Below are 22,096 nucleotides of genomic sequence, written 5' to 3'. Positions count from 1 at the left end.
GCGTAATTCTTTTTTCTTTTCTCCTTTTTTATGTGAATAAATATTCCGTGTTTTTATTTCATAAAGACGTCCTTCCACGTTAGGTACAATATTTTCTTCATTTTGCTTTTTTTTATTTTTGTTTCGCCTATCTTCTTGTCACTTTTTCGCACTCGCAGTACATTTTTTTCATGCGATACATCGCGCGACTTTTGTACATTACGATGAAGAGGATCGCCACGGATCTAGACTTGGTTTTCCTTTTTTTTTTTTTTTGCTTTTTGTTTATCCTTTTTAAAGCTATCGTTATAACACGTAGGCTACGCACGCACACAAAATATAGTGATGCTGGAAATCTCTAGGGATTCACGACCAAATTCGAGGTGCCGTACGCGATTACGCTAATGCTTTTTCCGCGCGTGTTACCTCGGTAGCCATTGGACAGACCCGCTTTGATAAATTAGGATCGATTACAAAAAATAGTGTATGTATATTTCATATCTATATGTAACACACGCGTATGTGTATATACGTATGTACGCATATGCGTATATATCTTTACATGCGTGACTGTGTGTGTTTATATATGTATCTATGTATCTGTCCATATGGGTGTGTATATATATATATATATATATATATATTTTATATTCGCATTTTTTATATTTGTAAAGACAAGAACTTCTTTTTCATCGTGTCTTATACATTCGATACATTCTTATCTTGACGCTATTGGCACGTATGTACGCTTATCTTGGACCGCTCTATTACATTCAAAAACTTAGTTACAGACGGTGGCACGTCATAGCGTTTCTTTCTTCTTTTTCCCTTTCCTCTCTTCTTTTATATTCCTCTTACTTCTCTTTCTATGTTCCGTTTCGAATCCTCATCGAAGAGAACAAAACATGGCGGAACGTGGCACTGTAGAAACAGACTTTCTGGAATCGCACGATATACACACATAATACGTGTATTCCCTGATGGACATAATACTTATTTTATAATAGCGTATCTCGTATTGATATACAATATATATGTATATGTATGTATATATAATAAAATAATCAATTTTTAGATTTTTTTTCTCAGCAGTAATACATAATAATCATCGCGTTAACGTTGCGCGATCACATGTCTATTGTGATCTTTTATGTCGATTAGGATATCATAAGGATTTGTAAGCGAGTAAGAAATAGAACATGCGTTGCTTTAATATAAGAAAACGTACTCGAACCCGTACAATCGATCGAATAATCTTTGTTCCGATCATATTCTGTTCTTGCTTTCTACATACTTACGTACATACATACGTACGATCGTTTCTTGCTAGAAGCTTTCATCGATATTAGCTTCGCGTATCGTCGTTATGCATCGTATTACGTATAATAGCGCAAGCAAACTAAAAATCCTTTCGTTAAAATTACAGCTTAACGCTTATATTCTCCGATAATTGATTGTTTACTGTGCTCTCGTTAGTCCTTAATACTGAGACTGAAATAACGTGCATTATTGGTAAAGACTAAACTCTCATAAGAAGCCCGATTAGAAACGGACATCGTCGTCGCATGTTTGCCCATCGTCGACGTCTACGAATATTAATATAATATAATATAATATAATATATATATTATTTTTTGTTGCTTCTTATTAAAAAATACGACAAGATAGTCATTGTAAATTATCCTATGGATTCAAACGTTATATATGTATGTATAATATTTAAAATTTATCTGTTTCGTAAAGAGTAACGATCTGTGCAACGACGAAGATTAGAAAAATGACGTTTATCACATCGACGTAGAATATGAAATGGAGTAAATATAAGATCGACATCGTTTCTTTTTTTTCATTTGTTTTCTTCACTTTGTGCGTAAATCGAGTGAATAATTACCAACTTGAAAACGCGGAAGCTCCGCATACGCAAGGGAACATTTTGCGTAACGCAAAGACCTACTAGTCCGCGAGCGAAAATGTTTCGCCGATTATTTACAACGAAACTGCTCAATATCGCAATGAGATTTAAGGGAAATAAAAATAAAATAATGGTATACTATTATGCGAGTCGAGAATGAGCTTATACAAAACAGATTGTACGTAGCTTATTAATTCGGACCGATCTTATATATCACTAGGGGCAGTGGTCCCGTATATATATAAGGTAAATCGTAAAGACAAAATTTCGTATTGGAAAGCTAGTAAAGTCACGACTAAAATTTCTTACATATTTTATCAGAAAAAAAAACTATAGCAAAAACGTGTTTCATGTGTCACACGTTTAGTATATATGTATGTATATATCTATGCACAATATACATACATACGTATGTAGGGGCACACTGGACTATGCCCGAGCACAAGGTAAAATATCTATGTAAGAATAAATTTACGTCCGAAAGTCGAAAAAATTACACTTACAATTTGTAATACGTCGTCGAAATGTTTGAATGAGAACAAAGGGTATATACTTAATTGTAAAGTCCAAAATAGAGAAGGAAAAAAGGAAAAAGAGATAGAAACAGAGAGAGAGAGAGAGAGAGAGAGAGAGAGAGAGAGAGAGAGAGAGAAACAAACAACGAGAAACAAGCTTGACATTAAGATTATGTTGAGAAGAAAGGGAATTTGACGAGCCAAATACACATGAGATAATACGTCACACAGCCAATAATATAGGATAAGAAATATGATGTAATATATACGTATGGGTTATAAACATGCATCTTTCTAAATATTTAACGATAAACAGAAGCAAACTATAAAATAAGAAAATAAACGAGAAATCAATCAATAATGAAGTTTGATAATATTGGCGAGAAGAAAAATCGTTAAATAAGAATAATTGCATAAGCGTTTACACGAGTTGCCAGGAAGTTATACGAGTTTATAGAAAAATGAAAAACCAACACGGAACGCTTCTGCGTTATCCTAGTACGTAGTACATAATCAAAATAATTGAAAATTCGAAGGTCATATCTATTTTACCGGCACGTGCGACGTAAGCGACTCCTTTGAATGGCTTCAACACATGCCTCCTTTTTTTTCCACATGGAGGACGGATCGATCAGACACGACGAATAGCGTATACATGAATAAAGGATCGATCGATCAATCGATCGATTGACGAGGAATCATTCATCGGAGTGCAGATAAAAAGGGACGCGGTATTTAATCTAACGATTTCGACCTGTCTAATCTACGTTTACTTTCAAAATCAGAGTCAGTGTTCGTTCTCGTCGCGTCAAAATGTCTCGCGGCGGAAACGAATGACCCGGCTATCACATTATTGGATGGATTTGATTGAGGACTCGTAGCGACGTCCGTAAGAACGCGATTCGCGAAATCATATTTCCCCTTAGCGTTCTCGGACAAAGCAAAAGTCGTTCGCGCGAAGATCCCTTCGTGAGAACCTAAGGAATCCCTAGCTTCCTCTTCTTCTTCCTCCTCTTCCTCTCTTTCCTCTTCTTCATCCTCCTCATCCTCATCGCGTTTCGAACCAGTGGCATATCTTCCGACAAATTTGAATAATCTACCAGCGTTATTCCGGCCAACGTCGATCTCATCCGTTTTCTCCATTGTCCTCGAACGAACGGCTGAGAAAAATTCATCTACGTCGTCGCCCTTCATGTCCTCCTTCCAAAGTTGCTGACGATGCTGTCCGTATCTTCCGTTCGAGGAACAACTTTCGAGCTTCGTCTGTTCATGCACCTGAGATATCGTACAGTCCACGCCCTCACAAACGTCTCTCAAGACCTTCCGTTCTCTCGAACCGCTCGAATCGACTTCTGGCTTAAGCGTTTTACCTCTTCTCGAAGTACCGTGTACGATCGGCGGACGTTCAAAAGTGTCAATCGGCGAGAGCGTCTCCAAACTCCGTTCCTGTCGCAAAGGAGAAACACAGAAATTCTGCCTGACGACGGCAGCGCTACCGACAACATTTTCCGCCGGACAGTACTGTGGAAAACGTACGTACGCTGCGTTCTCTTGCGTACAATCCTCAGTGTTGTTCTGTCGTGAATTCACCGGACCGTTTGCACACTGTTGCATGGACTGTTGACCACGTGAGCCCGGATCCATCACGGTAGGATTTAATCTTGCCGGACTACACGGATAAGCGAAATACGAAGGCGCGCTCGGATTCGTTATCACATTGTTCCCTGGTACCAAATTCAATCTAGTAGCTCCTGCTTCCGGTGATGTTGGCGTCGACGACGTCTTTCCTCGAGTTTGAGCGATCACCGTTTCGTAGCTCGGTGGTGGACCATATAATTGATAGTAGGGACAATTGGCGTCGTTCAACACCACATTCATGTTTTGATAATGCGTCGACGTCGTTGCATTACCGTTGAAATTGGGAGACGTTCCATTCCTTTGAGGACCTAATGGAAAATCTGCTCTTTAGAAAATACGTTTTCGTAGACCAACAATAAATTTCATGGAGTCTATCGAGCGTTATGTACATTCCCAAAAAGTTTTGGATTTGGGTGTAATAAGTAATAACGTAAGGTTAGTAAAGTGTTTTGTGGTAAATGTTAAATCGATTGCTTTCTGAAGAAAATCGGGAAGTTTTAAAATACGATACCGTACGTGCCTAATTATACCATCATGAAAGATCAATTTAAAAAAAAACTTCATCGAAGTTAAATATTTGATAATCGATAAAAATGACATCGAAAGAAAATTTACTAGCCTTTCCACATACGATGTAATAGGACGGTGTTCCTTGCTGAATTATAAGAGATACGGGCTTGTTGCGGTTGACAAGCTTGACCTCGAAATGTGCTTTGCGTTCTCGAGTTGGAAGATCTACTTGGGATTGCAGATGCAGCGGCTCTATATCTTCCCTGTAACCTATATCGATACCACCAACCACCTCCGGAACACACCAGAAACATGATTATAACTAGGATCCTAAAAAAAAAATTAAAAAAATCATAACGTTAATATGAGAGATTAATGATTTCGAATCTCGATTTATAATTATTAAAAATGTACGCACCAATAATACCATAAATGATGAAAATGAAGTCCAGGAGAGACACAGCAGCCGAAGGCGCAACAGTATTCGCTTCTAGAACACCTGAGATCGAAATAATCTTCGTAAAATTTTAACGCTTATCGTTTTCATTTAAACAAATGAAATATTTCTCGTTAAGAAAAATTTCTCATAATGAAAATCAAATATATGTAGATCAGAAAATGCATCGATCTTATGTAATTCTCGCGTATCGTTATAATAAATATAAACATTATAAATCACATGCGTACAAATGAAAATCTTAAGATACATTAATTATTAAGTGTAACGTATATGTAACTCACTCATAATATTTTACTTGTTCAGGCATTTCAGAGGCACAGTATTTGGCTTCTGCCTAAAAGAATTTTGTCATTAATTATGATCTGATAATAAAAATAATAATATATGAAAGTCAATGTATTTTAAATGACACGATACGATTTGTACGATTGTTTTTAAATACTTATAACAAACGAATGCTAAACAATCGTTATATTCGTGAACAAATCTCAACAAAACGGAATATTTGCTTTTTTTTAAACAGAATCTTTTTTATAAATGTCTCGATAACCATTTTCTTTGGTACATAATGGAATGACCGTGCTTGATTGATGTAATAAAATCATGTATAGTGTAATATAACTTACATAAACTAAACATTTGGATGTTCCTATGAATATCGCCAATTTCCTTTTCGTGCTACCAGTCATTTTGGCGAAAAACATTTATTCCACTTTCCCACAATCAAAAACAATACGAACTCGCGCTATGTTTTGACATAATCACCTCCGACTGGCATGTGCACACAACATCGCACACCATTTATTGATTTCAATTTCGGGACTCAATCATGACGTCATATTATGCAGTATAGCCAACATGAATAATTATTCGTACAGATTCCACTATTACCGACGGTAAATTTAAAGAAACAGCTATCTCAAATCTTCTACTTAAAAATAACAATTGTAAAATATATAATTTTATGTTATATTACTTAATATTTATATTATGACGATTATAAAATTGTTATAATCTTTTAATAATTGTAATAATTAAATTATTATTTAAAATTAAATAATAATTGTAACTTTTAATAATTGACCACATTTAATATCTCTAAAAATATAATCATCGTAAAAATACAATATACGAATACAAATTATTTAATATACATTTAGAACTTATATCACATATAATAACATAGTATGTTCATAAATGTAGTTATATTTTCATAAAATATAATACACGAATACAATTTTCATAAAAATACAATATACGAATACAAATTATTTAATATACATTTAGAATTTATATCACATATAACAACATAGTATGTTCATAAATGTAAAGTTATATTTTCATAAAATTAATTGATGTCATTACTGTCATACATACAATATATATTAGGTACATGAGTACAAAATATTGAATATTTCACTTTAATAGTGATTTTATAGATGAGATAATTGGAATAATATAATAAGTTTACTTATCATTTCACTATTAAAAAATAATTCATATAAAATATATGAATTTATCTATATGTCATGCAATTGTCATAATTTTCTTCCTAATATTATCATATATTATATATTATATATTATATATTATTATAATAATTATAAATTAAAAAATTGTAATTATAAACAAAAAATATATACAATGTCAATACTCTGTTATAGTAAATAATAAATGAAAAAGTTGTTCTTTTCTCTATTATTCTACTAATTTTCTTGTATATTACAAGTATTTTTATCCTTTTTTATCCCTAAATACTTATTTGTTGTTGCCAGTTTTATTTATGAATCAGGATTTGATCGTACTATCATGTATGTTATACTAGTATGTCTCTGTGACAATATAGAACAGATCTTTTGCATATTATAGTAAAAGCCGATGCAGCAAATCATGATTATGGCTAATATTCCTAAGATTAATGTCCTGTAAACATAAAAGAATATTACTTTATCTAACAATCTCAAATCATACATTATTGTTGTTCAAAATTATAATAACAAAACTTTACTTACACCATAAAAACTATGTCATATTATCCAATAGGACAACAAGTTTCTTAATCGCAACAAAACTCCTATGGATCACACAGTCCCTATGCACAATCATATATGGATGACTAGAAGACAGTATTACAAAATAGTATCAGTTAGCCAAATACAATACTATGATTCCATATGCAATTGTAGGTATTATAAAATGAATACAATAGTAGTGAATTTTTTTCTTCTTTCACTCACCATTGAAATTGTTGATATCAAAATAACAAAAAGTGTAAACATATTCGTCATGGAAAACATGATCAATAACTCAACAATCATCTTTAACACTATGATATAATGTAATTAAATATCAATAACTTAGTTTTTTTATTATTTTAATCGAATCAAATTTATAATACCTACGTTTTTCTTAACATATTAACAATATGCATATACGTAAGTAATTACTTCTATAAGATGTTTATACAAAAATAATCTTATACCTTTAATTTATCCTTATCAAATTCTATTTTATTTACATTATTTAGAAACTATAGAAACAATATATATTCAGATTAAACGTCAACGTTACAAATTAAATTTATATCATTATTATTTATTGTTGTACATACGCCTTAATAATTAAACGTTCAAAAAATCACCTATAATAGCCTAGGGATAAGATACATTCCGTTGTAACTTTACCTGATTTGTCACAAAAAAGAATTAATAAGATCTTATTCTATATACATGAATATGTGACTTGTATTTTCAGGTCAGTTAGATCCAACGAGAATTGGACACCGTATCTGTGTGAATTGAGATTGTATGGATAAGATTTCCTTTGAGTACGTACGTGGTACTTCTTCTATCATCGATCAAAAATTAATTTTCTAAAAATGGCAATAAGCCCAAGCACAAAGCAAAAGATTGCTATTGTCTTAGATGTCAGCAAAGTTATATTTCATTGGGGTTTTATTCCTACTGTCCTCTTTTTAGGTTAGATTTTATTTTGTACCTAATATATTTGTTATAAATATTTATTGATATTTATAACATAATATGTATGATAAATGTTTTAACATTGGTAAATATACGTTTATATATGTATATATATTTACAGGATTTAGAAAAGGTGCAGATCCTGGCATGCCTCCACTATCACTTATGAAGTAGGTTATCTTTCAATTTAATAAAAGTTAAAATAAAAAAAAGTTGATTTCTACTAATTAAAGAACTATGAACTTATAATTAAACATATTTTTTTTTTACAGTTTACTATGGCAGTAACATGATTCCTCTGTTTTTCTTAATCAATACTTTTCATTTCTATTCAATCAATATTTTACATTTCTAAATTTCGGAACTAAATTTCTTTTTTATATTGCTTTATCCAAAAAATTATTTAAATATGAAACCCATGCTTGTTAAATAAATAATATGTTTGTGTTCCATTTTGAAATAACTTCTTCTTATTACGAATATTATATTAAGTAACAAATAACGTAAAAACATATTTAAAGGACAATAATGTTACCTATGTATGTACACTTTAAATTTAGAGAAAGAGAGAGACCTTTCTGTTTTATTAGTAATTGATATCAAATATAAAATACAACAAATAAGTAAATAAATATTAATTTATAGTGCCATAAGAAAATGGGAAACAATCTTAATTACATTATTACCAATCCTTAATTTATAAAAATAAAAGAAAATATAAATTTTATAATAAATAGTTCTGTAACTTCATTTAAATTTTTATATAATTGTAATCTACTAATTGATTGATGCATAACTAAATAATGCCATTTATTTTCTTACATAATATTATTTACATTAAATAATAATAATTAATATGATATTAAAAATAATAATATAAAATAATAATAATATTATTACGAGTTAAATGAAAAGTTATAGCTAATACAATTCTTTACAAATAACTATATTAATAAGAAAAGTGATATCATTAGCTACATTTAGTAATTTATAAAAAGAAGTATTAATAATAGATTCAATGCTATTTATCATTTTAGGTACATTATCTAATAAAGAAATTAAAAATTTTAATATAATTTGTTCTCTTGAATTTTATTTTATTTTTCAATTCAATCTTTCCATATATCATATGAAATGAATTTATTCTTTCTTCATATTTTAATATCCTTTTACTTAGATTATATCATGCTTTTAATTTATTAATTTTCTCTTTTAAGTTCATAGGAGAATACTTTGATAAGGTATTAGAAACAAGGCTGTAAAATATAAATAACTGCTTCCTAAGATTTATATTTGCAATAATATTTTTATTGCAATTATTGCTACTTTCTATATTATATTTATATGAATCAAAATTAAATTGTACATAGTGATTTAACCAATTAAAAATATATAAATTACATTCTATAGTTTCTTTTATATACTTTATTAAACTAAAATTTTCTTTTATTTGCAACCATGCGTTATCAATATCCAAATGGACAATATTCACATGTTCGTAATCTTGTATTGATGTTGATAGAATTGAAATAGAACTTTTTGATTATTTACAATTAACATTAATGAGATTAATTATTCAAATTAATTAATATTAATTAATTGAATTGGAACTATTTTATACATACATACACATAATTCTATTTTCCTTTGATTCATTAGGTTATATTTTTGGTACTTTAATTTTTATTTGAGACCTTATAATGCGTTGAGCCTAGTAAACGTATTTTTAGTATATCACAAAAAATAGAAACCACTAGGCAAACATATTGGAAAAACATAAAGCAATTGGTGGAGTTCAAATCTATTTGTTTTGTTGTATAAAACCTATAATGTAATTTGGGTTTAACAGTTATATATAGTAATTTTTCTGTCTTTTAACCTACTTATTTATCAACATTATAAACCAATAACCATAATATTAATTATTTAAGAAAGAACTTTATTAAAATATAAAATTGCACAACATAACTACGTATAAAACATGGTTTCATGTAACTATTTTCTTTTTCCTTTAGATATATTCAATATAAGAAGCAAAGGCAACATAATTGGTCTGATTTAATTGCATTGGAATAACGAACGAATAATTTTATTAATGTCGCAAGAAGATGCGAGACGGATTTAAAAATGATTACAAAGTAGCATAAGAAAATAAAAATTAACTATTAGCAATTGATAATATTACCACGAGTTTTGATTTCTTTTTCTTCAGATTCGTTTCGTTTCATGAAGACAATGCGTAAAGTGCATCGTATCACATTCATGAAATGAAACGCACATCCTACTTCATATACGAGTACATCTCGCATGTGCCATTTATAGTCAGTCGTACCATCTTTAAGACGAATCAATATAGTAAAAAATACCGGATCACTATAGTTACTGAATCTTTAACATCATTTAGTTCTGAAATCTTTAAATTAATTACGAAAATATAAATTCCCTACATCCATTTTTTATATATATGTATACAAAACCATTACACATGTATGATTCAATAATAATACTGCCAATTTTTTATGTTTTTAATATAAATATATTATTTTTTTATTAAACATTATTTGGGTTAATAATCTTTTTTCTTTAATTGTCTAAAAAGTTATCTTCCACTTCATTCAGCATTTTCAAGTTAGCATTTTCAAATTCTTTTTTTTTTTTTTGTTTTTAAAAGTATTGAACAAAAATATTTAATTTGCATGAGAAAGATTAAAGGAAGAATTACCTCCTATAGATTCATTTTTAAAAGTGAATTTGCATATTATTTATTATTTATTATAATAAAATTTGCAAGTCATCATACGTAACCGTTTCTCCATTCAGAGCTTAATAGGATAAGCATTTGAATAAAAATAATGTTATAACACAATATATATATATATATACATAAATAGATACATATATATTCACTATTCATTAATGAACAATAAAATACATTTTGTGTACAATTTTTATTTGAGTTGATAAATATTGATATTAATAATGTAATAATCTGTATCAAATATGAATTAATGTATAAATAGATAGGAAAAAAGAATAGTTATTATATTACTTGTTCATTATCTTTCTATTACGATATTGTAATTTTATATTTTACGATTAATTAAAATACTTTGATTTTCTAACTTTGGATTTATAATTTCATCAGCGCCATCATACTATAACGTCACAGATGATAACATTCCCAAGCATTTGGCAACCACGCGCTCCAGTCGACAAAATTTTCAATGTTTCGAAGTTTATAAAGGTAACGATAGAATGAGTGAGCCACAATTAAAGAAAGTGAAGATGTCGAGTTCACTGGCTCAATTAAAGGAGATGACAACAGTTGTCGCCGACACCGGTGACTTTGAAGGTAAGTAAATAAAATTCGAGTAAAAAAAATATATTTAAAGTCATACGATTCCGGGCATAGGTGAAGGTTACCGAACTTGCTTTTACGTAAATGCAACAAACGCATGATTTGTTTTTTACGTCATATTTATGATTAATTCTTAGATGGTAGGTGTGATATATCCGAATATTAATTATTCCATAGAATTTAATATCAAAAAGGAATACAATTATGATTTTAAATAACAAAATACATGTACGCACACACGGACACACACACACATACACATGCATGAAAAATGTATCGATATGTTCACGCGACCAATTCAAAAATATTCGTTGCAAAACAATAACAGATATATTTATTATTGCGTGTTTCGAATACTTGGAACGGTATTAATTTTATATAACAACGGCAATAGTAAAGTTGCCATCAATTATTGTTAAACGAAATATAAAGCATGTTTATTTAATACATGTATTTTACAACCATCGTATGGAAACTAACCTTGATAATAAATATATAAAATATAATTTAATATTATGTTTTATTAATAATGCTTTAGCACAGTATCCTATATATTAATTTTCCGTAATAAGGATTATGATCATCTGTTTAAATTAAATGATTGAAGAATAAATTGAATCATTGATTCATTATTTCATTAAATATCATTGAAAAAAATAAAGATCTAAAAAAGAAGTTAAGACTGCAGTTATACCTTTAAACGTGATTTAATCTTTAATTATAGCCATGGAACAATTCAAACCGACTGATGCAACTACCAATCCATCTTTGATTCTTGCTGTTGCCAGTCAAAAGAAATATGCTCATTTAATTGACAAAGCTGTTCATTATGGCAAAAAGACAGGATCGTAAGTAAAAATATTTACTTACATTTTTCACTTTAATTAAAAACATATTTTATTATTAGCACATTAGAAGAACAAATTGAAGCAGCATTAGATTTCACATGTATCTTATTTGGTAAAGAGATACTTAATATTATTCCTGGAAGAGTTTCTACTGAAGTAGATGCTCGGCTATCATTCAACAAAAATGCTAGCATTGAAAAAGCAAAAAAATTGATTGATTTATATGAAGAGAATGGAGTAAGCAAGGAACGTGTATTAATTAAATTAGCTTCTACCTGGGAAGGCATTCAAGCTGCAAAGTAAGTGTTACTATATAAATTATACTATCATTATATTTTAATAATGTTTGGAATTGAATATATTTCAATATATATTTTTATAGAGAACTTGAGGAAAAGTATGGCATTCATTGCAATTTAACTCTTCTATTTTCTTTCACTCAAGCTGTTGCTTGTGCAGAAGCTGGAGTAACTCTTATTTCACCATTTGTTGGCAGAATCCTTGATTGGTAAATGTTCTACTCAATTTAACATTTTAAAATTATAATTACTCATATTAATCATTTTTACAGGTATGTAGCGAACACAGATAAGAAAGTATATGAAGCTAAAGAAGATCCAGGAGTATTGTCAGTTACAAAAATTTATAATTATTATAAAAAGTTTGGCTATAAAACTGTTGTAATGGGTGCTTCTTTTAGAAATACAGGTAAACTTATAATGAATTTAAAAAAAAGATAATATATAGACATTTTGATATATACAAATTTTAGGTGAAATTAAGCAATTGTCTGGTTGTGATTTTTTAACCATAAGTCCAAAATTATTGGAAGAATTGGAAAAAAGCAATGAACCTATTCGTAAAGTATTAACAGAGGATGCTGCTAAGAAAAGCGACCTACAAAAAATCACTTTAAATGAGGCCAAATTTAGATGGCTTTTAAATGAGGATCAGATGGCAACTGATAAACTAAGCGAAGGTATTCGGAAATTTGCAATAGATGTACGCAAACTTGAGAAACTATTGCAAGAAAAATTGCAAATATAAGCATTTTCAAAAATACTTGCTCATAAGTGTAACAAATAATTATTTTGTAAAAATGCTTATTGAAGATATACTTTAAAATGTATTATACATTTCTGTTTAAAATTCTACTATTTGTAAAAAGGATGGTTTATTATGTATACATATGTTATATTTATAAAATGTGTATATGTATATATTTATATAAAGAATCATATATATATATATATATTTATATGCATGTATATCTCCTCAAAGGTTCTGATGTAGTTATTGTATAAATATTTACCTATTCTATCCTGTTTGAAATAACTACCTGTATTTTTTTTATATGTGTATGTATATTTTTACTATTTTGCAACATTTTTATAGGGTTACTAATCATTGTCATAAAATCTTTTCCTTTTTATTAGTTTTCACAGTAATATTATGGTACAATTATATAAAACAATCCCTGTAAATTTAAAATTTCACAGAAAACATATAACTTGAGTTATATAAATATTGTATTAGAAACTCAAAACTATATAGCATGCTAAAAAGGATAGTTTATGGTTTAAAAAGAACATAATATTTATTAGGTTTGCTTAAAATGAATAAAAAATTTGATTTAAATGAGATTATAAGCAATTTTTAGCTTTGATGATGATAATGACTTAATTGCTTGCTTTTACATACAGTATAAAAGATTATTAGAAAAGATCTCATCATACTTTAATGTTTAAAAATAATATTATATATCTATGTTTGTTTCAATCAATTTTGGATCTTAGTCTAGCTAAAGCTTTATCTCTCAACGCCTTTAAATTTTATTGTTGTGGTGATTATCATACATTTGCAATAACTTGATATTACCAATCTTGTATAATAACTACATACACATACTTTTTTACTTTTACAGATAAAATTGTTATTATATTATATTTTGGGATCAAGAAAAAATAAACAGCTTGAAGTTTATAATAATAATCTAATAGATTATTGCATTAATAAGTAATACATTTATCAAAATTTCCATATTATTAGGCATTTCTTTGTTATTTTATATTAGAATCTATTCAACATGAATGTAGAACATGTCATGATTCATGCAAAATTTCAAATCAAATTTAAAACTTACGTTTATATCAAAAGTAATAGCAAATGAATGTTTTTCACAATTGTGATTACATAAGACATTCTCGCATGACGATAAGATATTCTCGCGTAATATCTAAAAATGCACTATAATCGTACATTCTATAACCAAACATAAGTTGTAAATAGTATACTTTACGCACAAGAAAACAGTTTTATATTAAATCAAACAATTATGTTTTTAATAATTTCAACGATATAAATTTACGTTGTCAATGTAATGATATTTAGATGCTATAATAAATGCTTAAAAAAATCTCGAATGCTTTTATTGTGTTCGAAGAAACTTGTTTACAGAATCACAATTACGTAATGTTATTACACGAGGTAATCAGAAACGTGCAAAGTTGCTTTGCGGGCTTTTTGTCTGTTATCCCCACCATACTGGAATATTCCAATTATACTCATTATTATCATATTATCATACCACGATATTACTGTATGTTATTACAAATAAAGGATTTGTATGTTATGTAGATAGTTCTCATTGAATTATACACCTGAAAGATGACAAAATTTTCTAGTGATATGTTTAATTAAATACGAAACAGTATTACTATTACGAAAAGAGGACATGATTATATTAGGTCAAAAGTTATTCTTGATTATAACGAAAACGAATCTTTTGTTGATATATCAAATCAAATGTCAGTATAGAGCAACCTATTACAGAAAAACGTTATATACTATAAAAAATTAACTTTTGAACTTCTTTTGAATGTATGAATAATGTACAGGAGACAAGGCATAATTTCATTTCAATTATTAAATGTAACAAGTAATAAATTATGTGCTTAACACATTGCTAAGATGAAAGCACTAAGTACTATAATAACTATAATTATTACCTAAAATTACGACCATAAAAAAAAACTCTATTTTATAGTTTTATAAATATTATAAGATATCTTGTACACATATATATAAGTAATGTAATAAAGTAGACTATCGATAGTTATATTTCTGCAATATCAACTTTTTAACGCCTTTCAATTCAGTATTTTGTAACGTTCCTGCACATTTATATTTCACTTTTGCTGCATTCATTTTTGAGTGTAAAGTAAAACCTGTAGAGGGTTTTTGTAAATACAAGAACTTGCATTGTGCAGTACACACACACACACACACACACGCGCACGCACGCACGCACGCACGCACACACGCACACGACTAATCCTATTTTGCGAAGAACAATAATATTTTTTCTTTATGCATTTACAATAGGGAATATAGTAACGAATTTTTCTGTCTTCCTTCAATTGTAATAGAATCGATTATAACCTATAACTGTATTATATAGTCGCGGTAAATGAATTTCGTATCAATAAGAAGGTTTTCTTTTCATCTACTTTATATTAATCCTGCCTTAAATATATTGTACAAAGAAAAGTATTATTGTATGAGAATTTTGTTATGTTAAAGGTGCACATGTTTTCACAGGCATATGTACAAGTAGGTGATTGTTTTGTTTCTGGAGAAGCATAATTTTTATTTCGATATTTTAGTAGTGATTATACTAAATTTCTAATTTATTATAGCTTCTAATTCCTATAATTTGAGTAAATATTTTAATATTTTTTAGCAATATTATCTTCTTGATTCATTGTCATATTTCAAATATATATAAATGTTCTCAACTGATAATCATATTTTTTTTATAAGATAAAATAACGTTTGTAGAAAGAGAATCTTTTCTTATCGGTGCAAAATCCAATGATACGTTATTAACCTAACATTACGTCTATATATACGGATATCTACTTCAGTGAGAAGGTCATATAATAGGAGCATGTGATTAGATAGTGTTTGCAGTTATCATCTTATAGTTATAACATATTTTCTCTTTCAGAAGTAAATTATTATTTTATAAATTATTATATTTTGCAATTTACTATGTTAAAATAATTTAGAAACTTGAATCCAGTGTATTTAATTATAACTTATATAGTATAATTTATTTTACAAGCAAAATATATATTTTAACAATATGGCAACGTTAAATGTAAAAAACTTAAAAATTACAAAGAGACCATTATATGTACCAAGTCTTCATAAAATAAAAAATGGTAAATATTCTCGACTTATTAATGATTGTATTGTTTTAACTGCTTCTTTGATATTGTTAATTTTATTTGATATATCATATTACAGTTTTAGAAGAAGGATTATGTACAAATTTTGCAGAAGTCAAAGTAGAAGTTGTAGATTGTCCAGATTTAACGCAGAAACCATTTTTACTTTCTGCTTCAGGTATTATTTTATTTGCATTTCATATTTTTTATTATTGTACCAAACATAAAGTTTAATATTAACTTATATTAATTTATATTGGTGGAATTCATATATATTAATTATAAAATTATATAAAAACATTATTAGGATTAAGTGGCAACCCTACTATTCTTGAATTTGGAGGTCCATCTTATCTATTGCCTCTTGTTCAAAGGGATAAGATATATGATATTCATCAGTTTTTAGAACACTTAAACTACTCTGATAACGCTTTCGTTATTGGTGCAGGTGCTGGGCCATGGCCATATTTAAATTGCAATTGTGAAGTAAGAAAATCAGTTTGTGTGTGTGTGTGCGCGCGCGCGCATGCATATGTATGTATATTCCACACTTATTTATTTTCATATTATAATGACTAATATTTTAGTTAATGATGAATTTAGTTGTTTCATCATCTGAAATAAAGAATGAAACACGTATTGCTTCAGTTGATAAGTCAAGTGAAAAATGTACACTTGAAACATTAAATGGAAATGAAACTAGACTTGCACTATTAGCAAATCTTTTTTTAAGTGAAGGAAAAACAGGATCCGTTTTAAAAGTGCATGTTAAAAAGCGCATTGGAGAGGATGATTTTATAGCCTGTATGCAAAAAGCACTTGCACACCATTATGAAAATAAACTTGTTGGTAAATAAACTCTGTGTGTGTGTGTGTGTGTGTGTATATGTGCACGCGTATGTGTTAAAATTTATCATCAGTCTTATTTAAATAAGAAAAATTAGTACACTTTTTTAAATAGGTATTGGTGGAACATTTTTAATAAATGAAGGAAAAGTAAAACAGCATATTATGCAAGATTTTTCTACTACACCATTAAATAATGTACAGCAACTAAATGATTGGTTACGTTTTTATAATATGTCAACTCCTCTTGTAGCTGTTGGAACATTTGTGAGTTCAGAAACAGTAAGTTCTTATTGAAATTTGTAATTTATTTACATAGAACTAAATTAATGGAGGATAAATAAAAAAATTCATAAGCCTAGTATGAAAAACAGGTATCCAGAAAATAAATTACTTTTTGGTTAATTTCTAATGCAACTATTTAAAGTAATTAATAAGTTATGGCTTGTAAGATTATCATAATAAAATATCATTTGAATATTTTATACTTTTGTAGGATTTAGATCTGAGAGTACAACATTTTCACAGTTTCTCACAACATGGTGAAGGAGGACATTATCATATTGATACTACACCTGAGACTATAGAATATTTGGGATATTTTAACCTAGGAAACAATTTATACCGTATTGATCAACCAGAGAAGAGTTTAAAATTTGGAAAGGACTAACTTATTATATCCATATAAACTATTGGTTTGCCCAGTAAGAGTAATATCAGAATATTTAATAAAAAATATTACTGCTTTCTATTTAGTTATAAAATACGGAAAATTTTAATATTAATTATTAATCAATCCTACATTTACATAGTTTTATTGTGTGTGAATGTGTGTGTGTGCGTGTGCGTGCGTGCGTGCGTGCGTGCGTGCATATGCACAGGTGATATAACTATACTTATTAACAATAATATATTTGAAAAAAGTACGTTTAAAAGAATAGTCTAGATACATATTAAAAAATAGATATGTATAATAGCACAGAAAATTAATAAAAATATGTTCTATTTAGTTTAATCTTTTCATATCCTTACATACACTTTTTTCTTTTTATATATTTGTAGCATTATACGTTTTACAATTAATGCAAATATTCGATATCATCTCATTTCATTCCATCTTTTAGGGATTATTAATCCTTTATTAATCTTCTTGACGCACTAAGCTATAAGCTAATTGTATGCAACAGATGTACAGTAGACAGTAGTCTGTTATATGTACTACATTCAACAAAATTGTGTATAGTGAAGGTTTAGAACAATTTAAATTATGAAGTTCAGCATTGAATCTACAACTTCTTACAATAGTGTCCATCCTGCTTACCATTATAATGAACAATTTGCTAATAACATTGAAACATACCAGGAAGGTACAAAATGGCTTGGTGTATTTTTAGCATTCCTATCTGGTACATTTTTTACGATCAGTTCTGCTCTAGTAAAAGCAGTCCGTAACGTTGATCCAATGTTATTGCTAATAATTAGAGCAATTCTGCAAATATTAGCAATGATTATTGTTGCAATTAAAACATCTAAGAATTTTCTAGGACCTAAAGGTCAACAGATGCTTATACATCTTCAGGTATGTATATTGCCATATAATCATGTATGTGTATTTTATTTATTTATTGATATTTTCTATTTATCTATATTAACAATATCCGCTTTTACTATTTTACAAATGATTATTGGTGTTACATTTAATATTTTTGTTATAAAAATTATGCAAAATTTTAATATATAATGTAATGTTTAATGTATATAAACCAGTATTAATATTAATGGAGTAATATTTTACAATTAGAGTTTTTAAAAATGTGTTTATTTTATATAGGGTTTTGTAGGTGGTATGACTTTATTATTATTATACTACAGCTTTAGAAGATTACCATTGGGTGATGCTACAACAATTATATTTAGTTCTCCAATTATTGTTATTGTACTTTCTTTCCTATTGCTGAAAGAACCATGTGGTTTGTTGCGCATAGTAGTTGCCTGTGTGCTTTTTACAGGTGTTATACTTGTAGCCAGGCCACCGTTATTATTTCAGGTAAAAATGATTTTTAAGTAAAAATGATTTATATTGAATTAAATACAGATATCTTTCATTTTAAAATCAATAATAACATGTTCGTATAATGTTAGAAGTAATGCATTAATAATATTTATAATTAGATATTGTTAATTAAAATGTTGGGTATTCAATAATTATTTTATTGAACGCATTTAAGAACTTACCAATTTTGTATTGAAAATTAAAAGTACAAATTTAGAGAATTCATGTAATAATTTTGTTTTGCAGATACGTAAAGCAGAAACATATGATGTTATGGGGTATATATGTGCACTGACAGCAACTCTATTCACAGCCTTAAATATTGTGATAATGAGAAAATGTCTGGAAATACACTATTCGATAATTGTTCTAAATTTATCTGCATGGTCACTCATAGCAGCAACATTTTTCTTCTTCATTATTCCTGAAAATCATGAATACAAGTTGATTCTACCAAATGACTGGTTTTCGTGGAGCAAAATACTTTCTTTATCAATAACTGGACTTTGTGGACAAGTTCTAGTGACAAAAGCCTTAAAAATTGAAGGAGCAGGAAAAGTATCTATTACCAGATCATTAGATATTATTTTAGCATATATTATACAAATATATGTTTTTGAGGAAGAACCATCACCCACAAGTATCATTGGAGCAGTATTAATTATCCTTTCTGTCATATGTATGGGATTTGAGAAAGAAATTTATGGTATTTGTGACTTTATTCCCTAAATAAACATACAGTTTATTAAATTATTTATCTGCTCTTAACGTAAATACAGTTAATATCGTAGATATATTTATGCATTGCAAAACCATACCAGTTATACTGATAATTCTGTTTCCACTTGTTTTAGTATTGTGAAATTTGACTATATTTATTTCAATTAATAAATATTTGCATGTGTAATGCTTATTCATGCTATAAATTAGATTTTGTATTTAATCAAATATTTGTTAAAAAAAAAACAATATTTTTTTAAATATTCATAAATCATGAGCTATTGCACAAAATGGGAATTTATGCAATTTTTGCCAAAATCTTATCTTTATCATAGCAGAGTATACATATACACAATGCTTATATATACGTGTGTGTATATATATATACATATATATATATATAATATACATTTTTTATTATATATTAATATATTGTATTATATATATATACACACATATATATATGTATATTACATATGCGCGTACACAAATGTAAGTTTTTTCCACGCGCACGCACACAAGCGTGCAGATATACACATACACACACAATTGACAATGATGTATAATATGCAATACCCTGGTTTCTATAAATTTGTATAGTTAAAATACAATTGAGTACATATATACATATGTACATATACACCGCAGTATATGTGTATGAATATCATCCTTGATCATATATGGATATAGATAGCTGCATCTTTAATGCAACTTTAATTTAAAAAAAAAAGTAAAACTACATAAACATACCAAATCCAACGTGATAATATATACATTTTTACTAATCATTCATTGAAAATGCAAATGCATCTTTATGAATGACAATATAAATCCAATGCTTATATATCTATACATATCTTAAATTTTAATTCGCTAATAAAGCGATTTATATATGACTTTTTATAACTGTTTAAAATTTTATCATGCAACACATTATTATAATGCTTAATTTATTGTAGTAATTTTATAAGTCTAAAGAGTCATGATTTACTTACATATGACTCACTCTAACGATTAAAAATTATACATATTTTATTGAATCTTGAATTAAGCCTTCCTGAATATTTTTTATACTAGCTGTTCTATACTGCATTCATTAAATGATTCAAATAATGTACAATGTGAAAACATATTAAAAAAAATATTAGATATTATAAGCAGGAATGTGATTTGTGTTAAATTTTGTTCATTTATGAAAGCTATATTCTTAAAATTTTTAACCAATTTTTATGATTTATGACATGTATAAGTAATATTTACACATTATATTCCAGATGTTGTTTCTTTTACTTTATACATAATATGAATTATAAATTCATATTTTACATTGGTCATATATTTGTAATTTTTTAATCTAATGACACTATAATCTTTATAATAATACATGTTTCTAAATGATTTCAATTTTTTTCTCATGAATAGAAGAAGAATAATTAGGCTTTGCCAAAGAAAGTTATTAGTTGCAAAGTATGTACATTACACATATAAACATAAAATGTTATGATAAAAGTTACATTGTTAAATGTGATGTTTAATCGTGTTAATTTATCCTAGAATGGATTCTTCATTTATTCAATATTTTAATTTTTTAATCCACCATTAAAATGCGATTCATTTTTGGAAAAATAGAAATGAGTTTATAAATAGGCACTGTATCCCAATCCTGTGGACACAGGGAAGGGTATATCAAATAATAAAATATATTCATTTCTGCAAAAAGACTATGACAGACAGTACAGAAACCTTTATCATATTCAAATACTTTTTTGCTACAAAAATACAGCATACATTATTTTTGATTGATTGCCTTACATAATGTCATTAAAATATAATGAATTTTCTTTAATCTGATGTTCTACAAATGGAAAATAATAATTTACACTTTTTAGAAACATAGTACATATATCAATACCAACTATAATATGAATAAGAATATTGAGCACATAAAGTACACACATTAATTGTTGATTTTGAAAGTAAGTGTTCAATTTCATGGCCATGTAATTTAAGTTTATAATTTAATAGTTTATGAATGAATTATATT

The 22,096-nt window shown here is 27.9% G+C and overlaps 4 protein-coding genes and 1 long non-coding RNA gene across 6 annotated transcripts; 3 read left to right on the top strand and 2 right to left on the bottom strand.

Annotated features, from left to right (window-relative positions):
• Nucleotides 1–24: 24 nt before the first annotated feature.
• Nucleotides 25–6,023, bottom strand: LOC122632538. 2 transcript variants are annotated; one of them, XM_043819441.1, is made up of 5 exons: nt 5,641–6,023; nt 5,296–5,344; nt 4,973–5,053; nt 4,664–4,884; nt 25–4,352 (listed from the first exon to the last, which is right to left on the bottom strand). In XM_043819441.1, the coding sequence occupies exons 2-5, from the start codon at nt 5,319–5,321 to the stop codon at nt 3,142–3,144; spliced, it is 1,539 nt and encodes a 512-aa protein (XP_043675376.1). In that variant the 5' UTR covers nt 5,322–5,344; nt 5,641–6,023; the 3' UTR covers nt 25–3,141. The 2 variants fall into 2 exon arrangements, with proteins under 2 accessions (XP_043675376.1, XP_043675375.1); XM_043819440.1 differs by having other exon boundaries at nt 5,296–5,348; nt 5,641–6,021.
• A 337-nt stretch (nt 6,024–6,360) lies between these two features.
• Nucleotides 6,361–8,420, bottom strand: LOC122632544. The gene is made up of 3 exons (XR_006327885.1): nt 7,252–8,420; nt 7,027–7,130; nt 6,361–6,937 (listed from the first exon to the last, which is right to left on the bottom strand). It is a non-coding gene; the product is annotated as an uncharacterized LOC122632544 (long non-coding RNA).
• Nucleotides 8,421–11,169: 2,749 nt separating this feature from the next.
• On the top strand, nt 11,170–13,450 carry LOC122632542 (transaldolase). The gene is made up of 6 exons (XM_043819448.1): nt 11,170–11,347; nt 12,078–12,201; nt 12,261–12,500; nt 12,584–12,709; nt 12,773–12,909; nt 12,974–13,450. The coding sequence occupies exons 1-6, from the start codon at nt 11,251–11,253 to the stop codon at nt 13,246–13,248; spliced, it is 999 nt and encodes a 332-aa protein (XP_043675383.1). The 5' UTR covers nt 11,170–11,250; the 3' UTR covers nt 13,249–13,450.
• Nucleotides 13,451–15,596: 2,146 nt separating this feature from the next.
• Nucleotides 15,597–18,288, top strand: LOC122632543 (ester hydrolase C11orf54 homolog). Its single transcript, XM_043819449.1, has 6 exons — nt 15,597–16,427; nt 16,513–16,611; nt 16,741–16,919; nt 17,021–17,282; nt 17,395–17,561; nt 17,776–18,288. Exons 1-6 carry the CDS (start codon nt 16,349–16,351, stop codon nt 17,947–17,949), a joined length of 960 nt encoding a protein of 319 aa, XP_043675384.1. The 5' UTR covers nt 15,597–16,348; the 3' UTR covers nt 17,950–18,288.
• A 152-nt stretch (nt 18,289–18,440) lies between these two features.
• Nucleotides 18,441–20,082, top strand: LOC122632541 (solute carrier family 35 member G1-like). Its single transcript, XM_043819447.1, has 3 exons — nt 18,441–18,858; nt 19,111–19,326; nt 19,579–20,082. The coding sequence occupies exons 1-3, from the start codon at nt 18,547–18,549 to the stop codon at nt 20,059–20,061; spliced, it is 1,011 nt and encodes a 336-aa protein (XP_043675382.1). The 5' UTR covers nt 18,441–18,546; the 3' UTR covers nt 20,062–20,082.
• Nucleotides 20,083–22,096: the final 2,014 nt, after the last annotated feature.

Source organism: Vespula pensylvanica, chromosome 10, assembly GCF_014466175.1.
Source record: "Vespula pensylvanica isolate Volc-1 chromosome 10, ASM1446617v1, whole genome shotgun sequence".
In the NCBI taxonomy this organism is placed as follows: domain Eukaryota; kingdom Metazoa; phylum Arthropoda; class Insecta; order Hymenoptera; family Vespidae; genus Vespula; species Vespula pensylvanica.
This window is presented reverse-complemented; position numbering and strand designations above follow the sequence as displayed.

Excerpts from the sequence above, each read along its gene's own strand:
- LOC122632538 (XM_043819440.1), bottom strand. The coding sequence starts at position 5,718 with ATGTTTTTCGCCAAAATGACTGGTAGCACGAAAAGGAAATTGGCGATA. Across the intron at positions 5,054-5,295 it reads GAACAAGTAAAATATTATGA|GTGTTCTAGAAGCGAATACT; the intron begins GTGAGTTACATA and ends TTTCGATCTCAG. Across the intron at positions 4,353-4,663 it reads ATTACATCGTATGTGGAAAG|GTCCTCAAAGGAATGGAACG; the intron begins GCTAGTAAATTT and ends ATTTTCCATTAG.
- LOC122632542 (XM_043819448.1), top strand. The coding sequence starts at position 11,251 with ATGAGTGAGCCACAATTAAAGAAAGTGAAGATGTCGAGTTCACTGGCT. Across the intron at positions 12,501-12,583 it reads GAAGGCATTCAAGCTGCAAA|AGAACTTGAGGAAAAGTATG; the intron begins GTAAGTGTTACT and ends ATATTTTTATAG. Across the intron at positions 12,910-12,973 it reads TGCTTCTTTTAGAAATACAG|GTGAAATTAAGCAATTGTCT; the intron begins GTAAACTTATAA and ends TACAAATTTTAG.
- LOC122632543 (XM_043819449.1), top strand. The coding sequence starts at position 16,349 with ATGGCAACGTTAAATGTAAAAAACTTAAAAATTACAAAGAGACCATTA. Across the intron at positions 16,612-16,740 it reads ATTTTTACTTTCTGCTTCAG|GATTAAGTGGCAACCCTACT; the intron begins GTATTATTTTAT and ends AAACATTATTAG. Across the intron at positions 17,562-17,775 it reads CATTTGTGAGTTCAGAAACA|GATTTAGATCTGAGAGTACA; the intron begins GTAAGTTCTTAT and ends ATACTTTTGTAG.
- LOC122632541 (XM_043819447.1), top strand. The coding sequence starts at position 18,547 with ATGAAGTTCAGCATTGAATCTACAACTTCTTACAATAGTGTCCATCCT. Across the intron at positions 18,859-19,110 it reads AGATGCTTATACATCTTCAG|GGTTTTGTAGGTGGTATGAC; the intron begins GTATGTATATTG and ends TATTTTATATAG. Across the intron at positions 19,327-19,578 it reads GGCCACCGTTATTATTTCAG|ATACGTAAAGCAGAAACATA; the intron begins GTAAAAATGATT and ends TTTGTTTTGCAG.